At 39.4% G+C, this 16,246-nt stretch overlaps 1 protein-coding gene across 1 annotated transcript in view; it reads left to right on the top strand.

Annotated features, from left to right (window-relative positions):
* The first annotated feature begins 965 nt into the window (after positions 1 to 965).
* Tmem131 (transmembrane protein 131) overlaps positions 966 to 16,246 on the top strand; it is a 169,323-nt gene continuing 154,042 nt past the window's right edge. Inside the window, exon 1 of the mRNA XM_005400698.2 lies at positions 966 to 1,212. Within this exon, the coding sequence (XP_005400755.1) occupies positions 1,053 to 1,212 (160 nt within the window). The 5' untranslated portion in view covers positions 966 to 1,052. The remainder of the gene's footprint in view (positions 1,213 to 16,246) is intronic.

The raw sequence follows: 16,246 nt of genomic DNA, 5'->3' as shown, positions 1-16,246 counted from the left end.
AGCGAATATGTGAATGAAAACGTCTTAAGGATCATGCCAAGACAGAAAAAGCCAGTGCACCCACTGGTTATTTTCTCTAAACAGCAGGGTCACTCGCTGCAGGGTCACTGCTGTTCCCCGCACACAAGAGATTCCTGCAGCAAAGCGGGTGCGAGGAGTCCATGAGGCGCCTCCAGGGTTACGTTTTGGAGGGTGTAAAGATAAATAGAGCGCATCTCTAAATTGTATCAGACCCAAGGAACTCTCGTCGTCCAAGAGGAGACCAGGATGAATCACAGGGATCGACTTCCCGCGCTCCGCCCCACTGACCAGACACGCACTCAAACCCCTGTAGGACTTTGGCTGTGCAGTAGAGAACACCGAGTTTGTAGCGGAGTCGGAGGCGTGGCCGGTTCCCACCGCCCCACCCCGGCCCCGCCCACCAGCCACGGCGGCTGCGCGGCGCGGCTGCCCCGCTCCATGTGATCGCCGTCACTGCCTTTGCGAAGCGCGAGCCGCCATCATAAGTCCTGGCGGCCGGGCCCGGGCCCTCCTCCTTCTTCCTCCCCTGCGGGGCAGCGGCGACACCGTGGCGTTGGGCCTCCCCAACCCGCCCCGGCCCTGTCTGGCCGGTGAAGCCGTGAGCCTCCAAGAGCGAGCAGAGGAGTCCGGGCCCACAGACTGCCGAGCGGACACGCTGACCTGACGGCCGCCCAGGTGTCGCCGCGGCGGGGGGCGGAGCTGCGGGCCGCGCCCCGCCCCTCACAGGCCAGTACCCCGCGTCCGCAGCCCTTGCCCGTTTCCAGTATGGCCGCCCGCCGTGCCTGACCCGCGGCCTCTCCGTTCCGGCTCCTCGTAGGCGATGCCGAAGCCGAGGCCGTGACTGACACGCTCGCTCGCACGCACGCACGGGCCCAGACCCACGCCCAGAGTCCGAGCCCTGGGCCCGGAACCGCTCTCACACCCGGAACCGCGGCCAGAGTCCGGACCACGGCTCCCGTGCCGCCGCCGCCGCCGCCTCGCCGAGAAGGGCCGCGCCGGACTTGGAGCGCGGCGGCCCCCGGCCGGCAGGGATGGAGAAGCGGGCGGGAGGAGGAGCAGGAGCCGCCGCCGCCTCCACGTCCGCTGAGGCCGGCCGCGGCTGGGGCCCGCGGAGCGCGGCCGCTGGCCTCCTGGGAGCGCTGCACCTGGTGATGACTCTGGTGGTGGCCGCGGCGCGGGCCGAGAAGGAAGGTGGGTGTCACGGGCGGGCATCGCGGGCCGACTGTCACCGCGCTGTCGCGGAGGCCGCGGCGGGGCTGCGACGGAGGGAGGCCGCGGCGAGCACCGCGCGAACTTGCCCGGCCGAGTCCCGTCCGCAGCCGGGAACTTGCTCCGGACGCCGGGCGCACGGAGCTGCTCCCCGCTCCGTGATTCCTTCCCCTCGTCTGCTGTCACTGCAATTTCAAAACTTCCTGAGTTCTCGTACATTTTGGCCGCTTGGCCCGCTAGGTAGGAGGGGCGTACATTTAGGTTGAGTGCTGTTCAGAGGTAAATCCCAGGACTCTTCTTTTCTCTGCGTTGCGGTTTTAAATAACGGCGTGGTGTAGGAGCTTACTTGAAAATGTCGTAGTAAAAATAGCCAGACTTGTGGAAAGGCTTCGGAACGCAACTTGCAAAATTCAGATTTGTTCAGACATTTCTTTAGCTTTTTCTGCATTTTCACTTTGCGGTATGGGTGATTGTTTCATTTATCGTTAGCTCTAAATACAATTCTGTTTAGTCCTCTAGTAAGCTATTGAAAGCCAGTGTACGTTTTTTAAAGATACTCATATAATTCGATGCCTTTCTTGTGTAAGAAGACTTTAAAAAACAAACGTCAGGATTTCTCCTTCCAAAACTTTATAATTTACAGATAAAGGCTGGCCCCCGTTTTATAAACTCTCGTTGTTATTGTACGACTGTAAAACTGATGCTTTTGACAGGGTCAAAAATCATTTTGTCATCTTGAAGTTCCAAACTGTAATTTTGTCTGTACTGTACTGGCTATGGGAATGAGTGGTCACAGAACCTTTATGAGTAACTAAAAGTGAACAATTTTTTGCGTGGTGGGAGGGTCTTAAAGAAAACTTGTTAGCTTGGCTTCCGTTTCACATTAACTGCGAGAAAATAACTTCTTGCATTTGAAACTTAGAGCCGAAGTTCTACTTTATGACTATCCTCACTTGACTTTTATTGTTATGGACGGCAACAGTGTGTGCAAACCCAAACTAGTATCGAAGTGTAAGTGTTCTTCGGTTTACTATTCATTTATTTTTGCTTAAAATATTGCATTTCCTCATTTGACTCTCTGGCAGCCTTAGTCTGGATTAACATAGGTGGACATTGTGCAGAGAATTGCCATCTGTAGAAAAAATTGATAAAGAGGCAAGCATTTCCAGAATAAAATACTGTTCCTTTGTGACTAGTGAGGACTGGAGTTGTTATAGTTCATCATTGTTTACAGATCTGCAGTTAGTTGAATGTTCTTATGGGTGACCATAGTACCCAGCACTTGAACATGCAGTGGGTGTTCCGTAAACCCGCCGTAGTGCAGTAATTTAATGGGCATGTTTCCTAAAGCTCCATATAGACTTTGGGGAATATTGTGTGGTTTCTTTTCCTTTGCTTACCTTCCACAGTGCCGCACACACAGTAGGCACTCACCTTTTGTTTGAATGAGTATCTTCATGTGCTATTGGTGCAGGGAAGTGAAATGATTGAATGTACTAAGGCGTTACGTGTATTATTCTTGAACTGCTGCTTATTTTTTCAACAGCCATTTTATATGCTAATTCTCTAGGTACAGTTAAGCAAACAAACGTCTTGTTTGTGAACTGTCAGCCTAAAATATATTTGATAATTTCTTACTTGCATAGTTTACAAGTTTTAATGCACCTCTCTAATATCCATAAATGTGTTTAAGGGCTAGCCAGGAGAATAGCTGCCAGGGTATTAAGTAGGAAAAGTGGTTCAATCAGCCAGTGGTCTTGGCTGAATCAGACATCCTTTGTGGTCCATGCTATATTTGTATGCAGAATTTGTATAGTAGTCACTCAAGATATTGACAGTAATTCTAATAAAGAACATAGGCCTTTGCTCATCACAGACAGATTAGGTTCTAATTAAATATTCCCTGAAGATAGATCCACAAATGGCCTTTGCTTTAAACCTTACTGGTCAAATTCCAGTATTGCTTTTGAGTAAGAAGTTCAATTGATTTTCTTACGTGTTTGTGACACTATGAGTTTGGCATGTGACACGTCACAAATATAACACTTGCCCCAAATGAATGTTTTTGAGTTTTTCAGCAAGTCTAGGCAGGTATTTGAAGATGGCTGAGTTCAGTTTATTAATTTACATCCCAAGGGGTTTTTGTGTCTAAGTATAAACTGGTTTAAAATGTCAAAGTTAAGATTTATTTGAAATTTTAATGATGATTCTCTGGATATTTTTTGTGTATTTTTCCTGCATTGCAGTAGAATTGGACTAGAAAATCTTCAAAATAAGATAAAACTCATTGTCTCCTAGAGAAAAGCTGCAGACATAGCTAGATTACCTGATACAGTTTTTCATGTTCGAACTAGATGGTTTCTCAAGTCAGAAGTCTGAGCCATTTCTTAACATCTATATATCTTAACATCTCCGATATGTTAACAGTTATCTTAATTGATCTGTAGTATTATCGCTAGCCCAGAGGAAAGGGACCTTTGAGACTGTTTCGGCTACCTGGAAAGTTTGTGAGGACTTTGAAATAGTTGCCAGAGGTAGAAGTTGCTAAAGTTGCTACAGAAACTGTCTTGTTCTGAGTCAGTGTCAAGATTTTCCTTAAGGATAGAATCTGGAAACTGAGAACATTGAATGTGTGTGTCTGCAGTGAAACGATGTGTTAAAAAATATGGATAGTGAAATACATATGAGTGTATAATATGAATAATTGTTAGTGGTCTTGAGTTATATACCAACCCATTATGATAAACAAGAGTTTTATTTTTTGTTTGTTTGTTTTGGTACTGAGAATCAAACTCAGGACCTTGTGCTTGCCAAGCAAGGCGCTGTACCCCTGAGCTGTATCCCTGGCCGGCTAAACAAGAGTTTTAAAACAGCATCTTAAATCATGTAATATAGTTTCATTGTGAAATGGTGTTTTTAGAAGGCATAGGGCTTTTTCATTTATTACAAATGAGAAGCTACAGTTTAAGTATATAGTAAATATGAACTTGGATTTCAGGAATATGATTGTTTTGGTCCATGACAAATTTAAATATGAATGTCACATGTATTATCATTAATGGGCAGTTAGTGGCAAGGTAAATTGCAATTAGGACTAAACTTTTTGCCAGTATACTATAGTTTTATGTACACATTTTGGTTTTAAACTGCATTTGTGCCATAATTGCAGCAGAGTAATAGAGTGTTTTCTTTACAAAGCACTAGAACAAAAGGCCAGAAGAGAGATTGGAAACCTCATAGTGATTTGTCTTAGAGTAGTAGGATTGATTAGGAGATACAGTTTTTTTTAAACCAAGCTGCTGTTTTATAAAGATATATTTTAAAGTGATTGTTTTAAGAGTGAATTGTTTTAACCTTTTGGATGAGGGTATAGTGACTACCTTTTAATTGGGGACCTATTAAATAGAATATTAGTAAGTTCTTCACTAATGAACTGCCATTACTTTTCCTAGTATTTTCAGAAGCACTGGAGTCCTGTAGGAGAGAAAAGAATGCTCTCGTTTCCTATTGCTACTAACAATTTTCTTCCTCTTTCTAATTTTTTGGAGAGTGCGGATCTTAAGGATTGAACCCAAGGCCTTTGCACTGAGCTACATTTGCACCCCTTTTTAGTTTTTAAGACAGGGTCTTACTAAGTCACTAAGTTGCCCTCACTAGGCTTGATCTTGTGATCCTCCTGCCTCAGCTTTCCAAGGTGCTGGGATTATAGGCCTTTACACACCCAGCTCCTCTTTCTCATTCTGAGTGGATCCTGATAGAAACCTGCTGGAAAGATCAACTCTGGGAACAGATACAAAATCATCTAATTTTTTTTTTTCCAAATTAGTGATAAGACAACGACTCTTGGAGGAAAGTCTTTGCTGGGTGCTTGATATTTTAGATATTCTTCCTTGCCTCCATTTGGCTTGAGATTTCTGATTGGCTCTGCCAGACCAAGAGGCCTTTTTTTTTTCCCTTATTATGTGTTATGAGCCAGGCACTACTTTGTCTCTAAACTTTGTACTTGGTTATCATTGTGCCTTGCTGTCTGTTGTTGCTCTCCATGTCTTCCTCTGTAGGTGTATCTGGCCATCCATGTTCACTGCACATGTCCAAGGCAGAATTGTCTTGTGCCGCATCCAGCTTCTCATTTTATTAATGCCACTATTATTCCTCTGCTCCATTGGACTCATTTTTGACCCTTTATCGAGTGGCATCAGCATCTGTAACACCCCCTCTTGATCAGCTTTCCCACATCTTCATCCTAGGGCACTGCAGGAGACTCTCACATCCCACCTCTCCCCATTCTGTTCAGGTCTGCTTGCCCCCTCAGAATTTGTGATGTCTTTGCTATTCATTTATCATTGTGACACTCGTTTGTGTACTGCCTTGTTTAACTACACTTAAGATTTCATAGATGTCATTCTTCACCCTGACTGGAATTTCTGTTGAGCAGAACCTCTGTCAACATCTGAAGCATGTACTTAGCTTTCAAATGAAGATCTTCTCAAATTGACCTCATCCTCCACTTTTTGTACCTGTGACTTGGGTTTATAGAGTCAGGTTAAAAACCTCGATGCTGTTAGGAAATCTGTTTTAATAGGACGTAGGGTGATACCACTTTTGACCTCATTACTGCTTTCACTTGTAACTAAAATGAGTTGTATATACCTATTTCAACCATCACTCCTGTGACTTTTGGGTTTTAAGCTTTTCCATGTCAGTATGAAACTGAGGCACAGAGAGGTTAGACAGTATTGTATGTTGAAGATAACAGAGCTGACAGGGAAAATCTCTTGGAGATTTCAGTTAGATTCAAGGACTTCAGAAGAAGTTAGTTTCTGGTACTTTTGTTCTTTCTTGTTGAAGGTGTTGGTGAATTAGCCTTGCTGTTTGCTTCATTCCTTCTGTTACATACACACGTAGGACAAAGTTCTGAAAAATATCTAAGGGGATCCTTAACATGATCTATCTTAAGAGTGTTAAACCTGTATTATTTATTTGTTTTTATTTATTAAAATTTGGGGTGAAAGATATAAAATTTGCCATCTTAATATTTTGGGGTAGGAGGGATAAAGGGGTTATGGGGATTGAATCTAAGGAGCACTGAGTTGTATCCACAGCCTTTTAAATGTTTTTAGAGACATGGTCTCCCTATGTTGCTTGAACTCTTATGATCCTCCTGCCTCAGCCTTTCAAGTAGGTAGAATTCCAGGCATGTAACACTGGTGGCCTTCTTAATCATTTATGAGCATACAGTTCAGTTCAGCAGTGATAATGATGCACAGTTGTCTGACAGATCTTCAGATCTTTTCATCTTGCAAAACTGGGACCTCTTTACACATAAAACAACCCTCCATTTCTCTCCCTCTGCATGAGCGCACGCGCGCACACACATACACACACACCCCACCCCATGCTTGCCCCTGCCCCCAGCCCTAGTAACTACCATTCTACTTTCTATTTCTGTGAATTTCACTGTAGGTACCTTATGTAAGTGGAATCCTACAGGATTTAGGGTTTTTAATCTGCTTATTTTACCTAGCATAATGTTTATAAAGTGTAGCAGGATTTCATGTTGCAGTAGGATTTCCTTCCTTTTTAGGTAGACTGATATTCCTATATGTCATATTTTATTCATCCATTCCTTCCTCTTGACTATTACGAATACTATAATGCCATGTAGTATGCACATATCTCTTCAAGATCCTGCTTTCCATTCTTTGGGGCTTATACCCAGAGTAAGATTTCTGGATCATATGGTAGTTCTAGTTTTACTTTTTGCAGCAACTGCCACACTGTTGCATAGTATTGCTCCATTTTACACTACCAACAGTGCATGGTGGGCTAGTTTGTTCAACTCTTGCTGGCACTTGCTATTTTCTGGAGTATTTTTGGTTAGTTGTCATCCTGATGGGTATGGCGTGGTTTATCGTGGTGGTTTTCATTTGCATTTCTCTAGTGATTAATGATGTTGAGCATTTTCTCCTGTGCTTTTTGGCCACTTGGATATTATCTTTTGGGAAATGCCTATTCATTTCTTTTGCCCAAGATTTAGTCTGGTTTTGTTGGTGTTGAGTTGTAGTTCTCTGTATATTCTTGACATTAACTTCTTATCAAAGAGATAATTTGCAAATATGTTCTGTCTTTTCCATAATTAACTTTTTCATTATTATTTAATTTGATGAACAAAAATTTTTGTTACCTTTTTCTTTGCTTTTGTTGCCTTTGTTTTTGGTGTCATGTCCAAGATATTATTGCCAAATTTGATATCATAAAGCTTTCTCCCTACTTTTTATTTCTGGAATTGTGTTGTTTGGGATCTCATATTAGGTCTTTAGTGCATTTTGAGGGTTTTTTTTAATAGTTTAAAATAAAAGATCCAACATAGTTCTTTTGTATGTGGCTATCCAGTTGTCCCAGCACTGTTTGTTGGAGACTGTCTTTCTCCATTGAGTGGTCTTTGCATTCTCTTATGACAGTCATTTGGCCATCTATGGTAGGGGTTTGTTTCTGGGTTCTTTATTCTATTTAGTTGCTCTGTGTGTCTCTTTTCTCTTGCAGGTGCTACACTGATCAATGTAGCTTTGTAATATGTTTTCAAATGCGGAAGCATGAGACCTGACTTCGTTCTCTTTTTAAGATTAATGTGGTTATTTGGGGTCCCATGAGATTCACCTGAATTTTAAGATGAATTTTTCAATTTTTGCAAAAAAGGACCATTTTTATTTTGATAGGGATTACATCAAGTTTGTAGATCACTTTGGGTGGTATTGATATTGTAACTCTTCCCAATCTGTGAACACAGGATAGCATTCTCTTTGTGTTCTAATTTCTTTGAGCAGTGTGTTATAGTTTACAGTGTGCAAATCTTTCACCTCTTTGGCTAGATTTAAGTATTTTATTATTTTTGATGCTATTGAAATTCAAACATGAACTTGTGTAAGATTTTAATGTATAGCTAGTAATTGTGAATATGTGGGGTGTTTTTAAAAAAGAAACACTTGAAACAAGAAAAAGTACTACATGGTTAAGGCATTCCTTCAGGCTAATTGTCTGTAAAATGAAATGTATTTCATGCCTCTTTTAATTCCAGTAGTCATATTTTTTAAAATCAGTTTTAATTATTACAAAATGATGTGGCAGTTTGATTCTTTAAAACACACTTTACCGAGTTGTAAGATTTGCATTAGGTTCAAAGAATGCACTGGTTAAAAACTCTTCAATGATAAAGCTTGAGAAATACCGTAAGCTAACTTTACTGATTTAACAGTTTGTACTCATGGTATGGCACGGGCCCCCACTTGGATTTTGTTTTAGGAGTGATTAAACTGGAAGCAGAAGATGTTTGGGGGAGTTATTTATGGCATTAAAGGTGCTCTTTGTATCTTAACAGCATGTGTAAAGAGCCTTGAGATAGTTTGTCATTCAAAAGGTGATTTGGGGCAGGGGTATATATAGCTCAGCAGCACAGCACCTGCCTGGCAAGTGCAAGGTCTTGAGTTCAATTCCTGATACAAAGAAAAAAAGCTTGATGTCACCAAAAGATGATTTGGTAGCACATGGTGCTTTCAAACAACACTCTGATAAAATTGGGCCACTTTAAAAAACGCTCCTGTGGCTTAGTGACTGCTTTTTGATTAGCAAATAGGCAGTGATTTAATAGTCAGCGCTATCAAGAGAGAATTTACCTTTTGGAGCTAATGTAGCAGTGGTTATGGTCCAGATGTAGGGGGTTTATTACATATTTGAGGGTCAGCCTCACTGAAATAGGTGACTTCTCTTTCTCTTGGTTTGCTGCTAGGTAAGAAAACAGATGTGAATCATGTTGGAGAAAGAGTAGCATAAGACAGAAGAAGCAGATGTTAAGGAAGATTCAGCTTTATTGGAATCTTAGTCTTAAAAATAAAGTCATTTCTGAATATTGTCAATTCCTTCCTAAGTATTATCTGTTTATGTATACCTGCATAGTATCAGGAGTTTCTGGGGGTTGGGCCTGGGTTGTACTATCCTTGGACCTGAGGGGTTTTTTTTTTGAGGGGAGGCAGGTGGCCAGAATATGTACTGGGGTGTAAAACCAAGGCCTCAAGCATGCTAGGCAAATACTCTATCATTAAGCTGCACTCTTGGCGCCTTTAAAAAAATATTTATTTTGAGGCAAGATCTCACTAAATTGCCCAGGCTGAACTTGAACTTGAGTAGCTGGAATTACAGGTATGTGCCACCACGCTGATCTTATTGAACCCCTTTAAAATGTTACATCCAACCAAGTGTACTGGTGCGCATCTATAACCTAGCTGCTTGGGAGGGTGAACCAAGAGGCTCAGAATTTTAAGGTTAGACCCAGCAATCTAGACACTGTTTCACAATAAAAAGTTTAAAAAGGGTGGGGCTGTGACTCAGTGGTAGAACACTTGCCTAGCATGCTGGAGGCCTTGGCTTCAGTCCCAGTACCACAGAAGAAAGAAGAGGGAAGTGATTCAAGATGCTGAGTTCTGTATTGGTAGGTGATATTACAGTCTGTTACTGTAACAGATAACTTTGACGGCTTATAAAGAAAAGCGATTTTTTATTTTCAGTTTTGGGGGTAGAACCAAGATCCTCACAATGTTGGGCAAGTGCTCTTCCACTGAACTGCATCCCCAGCCCTTTTAAAATAACTTTGGACTTTTTGTTGGTTTTTTGTTTGTTTGTTGTCTTTTAAGTTCTGAGACAGTCTCACTAGGCTGTGCAGGCTAGATTACAGGTATGTAGCACCTACAGAAGAAGGTTTATTTGGGCTTATAGCTTTGGAGGTTTCCAGGGATGGTCACTTGGCCCCATTGCTTTTGGGCCTGTGGCAGAGTAGTACTTCATGGCAGGGAGCCCATGGCTGAGCAGAACTGCTCACCTATGGCCAGGATGTGGAAAAAAAAGGAAGAGACAGCGACCCCATGGTCCTCTTTGAGGACACTCTTTCAGCAACCCAAACACCTGCCACTAGGTCACACTTAAAGGTTCTACCTCTGCTCACCAGCAGCACACTGGGAACAAGTTTTTGATGCGTGAACCTATGGAGCATGCCCAGACTGTACCTGTAGGAGAAGCAGTGAGACTGGTACCAAGAGGAAGAGCTAGCGTGAAAAAAAAGTGTTGCTGAAATGATAATTTTTATACAGATTTGATTTTCACTGTTTCAGAAATGTGTATCAGTGCTTGTCTATAATGAATGATGCCTATAATTGCCTGATGTTGCTGCTTAATAAGAATTGCTAATATTTGTCAAGTACTTTCTTTGTATCAGGCACTGTGGTGATTGCATTGCCTGCCTTATCTAATCCTCATGTTAACCCTACACAGGTGACAGTCCTCTGTCAATCCCCAAATCTGTTTGTCCTTTGTTATAATTCACCTGTAGCTGTCAGTACTGTGGGAGGTACTTGTTTGCAACAGTTTAATTACAATTTTAAATTCCAGTAAAGTGAGGCAGTATAACATAAGTAACAGTGTATTTACAACTGAAAGGCTCATTTTGGTAGTTTAGTTGTTTTGCTTTTGTTTTACTTTGGAAATTTTTAATTAAGCAAAAATATATGATAAACTATAAAACTAAAACAAATAAAATTATAATTATAATTTATATAATTATAAATTTTTATATAATTAAAAACAAAAATATATGATAAACTGTAAAACTAAAACATTATAAAATATAGTTGAATAAATGATAAAAAATTGTAACAAATCAAGAACGAGCTTCAGGCATCCGTATTTTGGTCTTTGACCTTTGTCATCTCTCTTCTCCCTCCCCTTCATACCCCATGTAATAAAAGATGCAGCCAAACTGCTTTTGAAGACCATATCAATTTAACAATACTGCGTGATAACGCCCATTTCCCTACATTGACTCTCTCCATTCTTTTAAGTTCTTGCCAGTCTGCCAATAAAGTTGTTAAGTTTTTAAATTGATTTTGTTGGTTGTTTGGTTTGATTTGGTTTGGTTTTCTTTCTCTCTTTCTTTTTTTGAGACAGGGTCTTGCTGTGTAGTTAAGGCCGGCCTTGAACTCACAATCCTCCTGCCTTAGCCTCCAGTGCTAGGAGTACAGGCATGCACCACCACGCCCAGCTTTGCTTTCTTAAAAACAATTTCTAATTAGACTGAACATTTTGGTTATTAATTTACTGATCGACCAATTTATGGATTATACTGGGAATTGAACACAGTACATTTGCACTCAGCTGCATCCTAGCCCCCTTTTTTATTTTGTACTTTGAGACAGGGTTTTGCTGAGTTGCCCAGGCTGAGATGAAATGTGTAATCCTCTGCCGCAGTTTAAAGTGTGCACTGCCGTGCCCAACTTAGTTACGTGGAACACTTTCATGCGTTTGCTGCCTATTTGTACATTTGCTGCCTATTTGCTGCCTATTTGTGTTGCGTCACTTGATCATGTTCTGTCATTTTTTTCATCGTTTGAATTTTTCTTTTCACTTAAAAGAATGCTTAATTAAGGACTTGATAATTTTCCCAGTTTCTATTTGTATTTGAATTTTTGTATTTTTACTTTTTTGTTACTAATCACCTAGTTAGCCAAATCCATAATTCTTTTGTGGTTTCTGCTTTTTTTGTGGTACCTGAAAAGCTCTATGCATAAAATTTATATATTCATCAATACTTATCTCTATAATACTTTATCTTCTATTTTTAAATGCAAACCTCTGATTCTCTAAAGTATATTGGTGTCATATAGGGAATCTGCTTTCAAATCATTAGTTTCCTTAACACTTACTGCAGTTTATACAATATTTCCTTTTCATTCACATTCTGTTATATACTTGGATCTGTTTCTTGTTTTTCCTCCTCACATATGTATTTGCAGTTTGTTTAAGTTGATTTTAAGCAACACAGTTTTTTGTACATTTTATTAGCCATTCTGGCAGGTCATCTTCTCCCTTTATTATTCTTCCAAAAACATTTTTTTGTCTATCTTGTTTTTATTCCTTATAAACCCTAAAGTCATTTTGTGAAAAAATTTTGAATTCCTGTTTACTTTTTGATTAGAATTATGTTGATAAAATGTGAGATAAATTTGGAACATTATAATAAATTATAATGTTTTTCATTTTCCTTTCATCCATGTCTGAACATATATTAAATTAAACTATAGAAAAATGGCATTTTGAAGGTCCAAAATGATTAAATAACAACTTTGTTATTCAGGATTAAAATGTAAGTATGAAATACTGTGTTGGCTAGAGCTTTAGAACAATGTTAAATAGCAGTGATAAGAAAAAAGCGTATCTTTATCTGTCTTCTGGTTTTTCTGGTCTTAAGTAGATACCTTACATGTTTCATTGTGAAATATGATCATGATAATTGGTTGAAGTTTGATGTTCTTGGTGATAATTAGGAAGGTTCTTAAATTTTAGTCTTCAGAGTTATTAGGGATAGAGGTTACCTTTTATCCAGTGAATTACATTATGGCATTTGACTTGGGCAATTGGAAGAGCAGCAGAGGAGTGGCTGGGTAGATTAGCCCAAGGCGGTGTTCCTTCTGAAAACCTAGCACTGGGACCCACTGGACTTACTTGGAGCTGCCAGGTCACATCTCTTACATACTTCTCTACATGTTTGTGCCCTCATTTGGTGCATGTATTTTTAGATTGTGTGTGGTTTTTTTTAGCCAAAACTTTTTAAAAAAATTTTTAGCATGTTTTAGACATTGCAGAAACGGATCCATACTAATAGCAACAACAGAAACCTAGTTTTAAAAATTAACCAAAAAACTGCAGAATATAAGTGACAATTTAAAACATTCACAAAGAACAGAATAGATTTGAATAGTAGAAAGATGCTCCTTGTGGTTTGGCTAGGAAACTCAACATCATAAAGATATCACTTTTCTCTTAGATAACTTGGTACTTTTTAATAATACCAAGAAAACTTTTTATGAAGTTAGAGAAGTTGATGGTAAAGTTCATATGGAAAAATAAAAATGTAGGAATGCTGGACAGATGCTGAAAATGAAAGGTTCTAAAGGGCAGCTGGCACAAGCAGTTACTAAAATATGCTCTTAAGCTATTATATAATTGGAGTAAGTAAGGTACTGGAGTGTAAAAAGACAGATTAGAAATTCCAGTAATAGGCCTATGTAGTGTAGAATTTCTATATGTGCTAATCAAGAGGGTACCATTGTGACCAGCTCCAAATTTAGAAACCTTGGGTCTTGTATTAGTTTTCAGTTGAAGCTGTAGCAAATTAACACAACCTTAGTGGCTTAAAACATAAATGTATTCTTTTATGGTTTTGGAGGGCAGAAGTTAAACTTCAAGGTGTCAGCGGGTCTGTGCTGCTTCTAGAGCTTCTGGGGAGAAACAGTTTCCTTAAATTTTCTGGCTTATAGGGGCTTCCTGTATGTTTTGGCTGGTGGCTTCTGTCCTCACATCCGTCCGTCCTCTTGATTCACTTCAGCTTCCCATTCTCACATTGCTCTCTGTTCCTCTGCGTGTGGTTTTGTTTGGCTTCTCCTGATGTTCACAATAATGTCCCCACGTCAGTGTCCTTAATTTAATCACATCTACAGAATCCCTTTTGCCATAAAAGGTAGCATTCCCTGGATTAGCATATGGATATCATGGGGAGCCATTATTCAGCCTGCTGTAGATACTGAGTTCCTAGATATGACACAAAGCACAAATAACAGAAGAAGACCTAATCAAAATAACTTTTGTGCTTCAAAAGGCACTTTAAAGAAAATGAAGACACCTCACAGAATAGAAGAAACTTTTTGCAAACCATGGTAACAGCTATATATCTAGAATATATAAAGAACTCTTAATAAAGAAACAACCCATTTAAGCGTGGATAGAGAATCAGAAAGGGCCTTTCTCCAAAGAAGATACACACAATAAGCGTATGAAAAGATGTTTAGCATCATTAGCCACAAAAGAAATACTAATGAAAACCAAAATGAGATTCTGCTTCATACCCACTTATGGCCATAATAAAAGAGATAAGAATTGACAGGATGTGGGGATGTTGGAGTGCTATATGCTGCTTTGTGGAACATAAGATGGTGCAACTGCTTTGGGGAATTGGTACTGTAGTTCCTCGAAATGCTAAGTATGGAGTTACTGTATAATCCAGCAATTCTGATCCTAGGTATATACCCAAAAGACAGAAAAACATAAAAACTCACAAAAACCTGTACAGGAGTCTTCATTTGCAGTATTGTTCGTACTAGCCAAAAAGTGCAAACTAGAACTAAAGTGTTTATTGACTGGTGGAGACATCAGACAGAATATCCACAGAAGAGGAGTAAAGAACTAATGCATGTTACACCATAGGTGAACCTTGAAAGCATGAAAATTGAACAGATCCACTCACAAAAGATCATCTGTGACCACAAAAAAAATCTATATGAGATGTTCAAGTAGGCCAATACATAGAGACAAAAAATAGAGTTATCATCTAGGACTGTGGGAAAGAGGTACGGTGAATAATTGCTAATAGGTGCAGAGTTTCTTTTGGGGATGATTACAGTGCTGTAGAGTTAAGTAGTTGTGGTGGTTGTATACCTCTATGAATACACCAAAAAACATGCATTATGTACTTTAAATGAGCAAAGTGCGGTATGTGAACTACATCTCAAAGTGATTTTAAACATTTTATTTAAAAATAGATATCCTTTTTGTCCTAGGAAAAATAAACGTAAATGAAACGTCATTTCTCACTTATTTGAATGGTAAAATTTCAAGGTTTGACAACTTTTTGGGTAAAGCTGTGACAGTGCACCTGTATTCATACCTTACTGGTAAGAATACAAAAAAGGCACAACCTTAATGGGAAAAAATTTAGCACAGTATTTAACAAAACTGTGTACATGTTTACAGTTTTGACTTAACAAGCCCACTTCTAGGAATTGAAGACAGACTTCCAACAGTACAAATGCACCATAGGTTTATTGCGTACATAAGTTTATTCATAGCATGATTTATTTGTAAATGAAAAGTATCAGAAACTGTCTAAATGTCCATAATGTAATTAAGTAAATTGTCATAATCACGTAATGGGTTTTTGTGCACATGTAAAAAAGAAAGGAATATCTGTAGAATCTGCTATTCAGTGATTTCTCACTGACAGATACACTGACAAATGAAAGCAGCAGGGCAGAGAGGGGCTTTGGTAGCTTAACATCGTTTTAAACATTTTTTTTCTGTGTAGTTCTGTGAGTTTTAATGCATATATAGATTTGTGTAATCACTACGATAGTCAGGACGTAGAATGGTTGGGTTGCCCCACAAAACTCCATTGGGCTATCCCTGTATAGTCACCTCCTGTGTTCACTTGTAACCCTTGGTAGCTACTAATCTGTTTTTCATCACTGTAATTGTCTCTTTTTGAAAATACCACATAAATGCAGTCATAGAGGGTGTGTAATTTTGACACTGTCTGGTTCTTGGACTGCTTTATTTGGTATGGTGCCTTTAAGATTCTTCCAACTTTTGTCTATCACTAATTTATTTCCTTGTAGGATTGTGTAGTACTGTATTCCATTGTATGACTATATGATGATCTGTTTATCCATTCATCTGATAAAAATTCAAGGTATTTCCAAGTTTTCACTATTACTAAAGCTGCTGTTAACATTCATGTAAGAGTTTTGTAAACATTTGTATTTCCTTTTCTCTTAGATAAATCCCTAGGAATGGGATTTCTGGATCATGTGGTAGTTATACATTTAAATTAAGAAACTGCAAACCTGTTTTCCAAAACAAATATACACGTACCATTTTGTATGCAGTGTATAAGAGGTCCAGGTCTCCTACTAGGGAATGTAGCTCAGTGGTAGAGCATCACTTGACTAGCATTTACAGTACCCTGGATTTGATCCCCAGTACCACAAAAAAATTAAAAATAATAATAAGAAAAAAGAGTTCCAGTTTTCCATATTTTTGTCAACAATTGATATAGTCAGTTTTTCTAAGCCTAACAGCTGTGTCATGGTGTTTCGTTATAATTTTAATTAATATTTCCTAAGTGAGTAAAAATGTTGAACTT

This window comes from Chinchilla lanigera, unplaced genomic scaffold (assembly GCF_000276665.1).
Source record: "Chinchilla lanigera isolate Chin_1 unplaced genomic scaffold, ChiLan1.0 scaffold00069, whole genome shotgun sequence".
Classification (NCBI taxonomy): domain Eukaryota; kingdom Metazoa; phylum Chordata; class Mammalia; order Rodentia; family Chinchillidae; genus Chinchilla; species Chinchilla lanigera.
The sequence above is the reverse complement of the archived record's forward strand: the minus strand, read 5'-3'. Positions and strand labels throughout refer to the sequence as shown.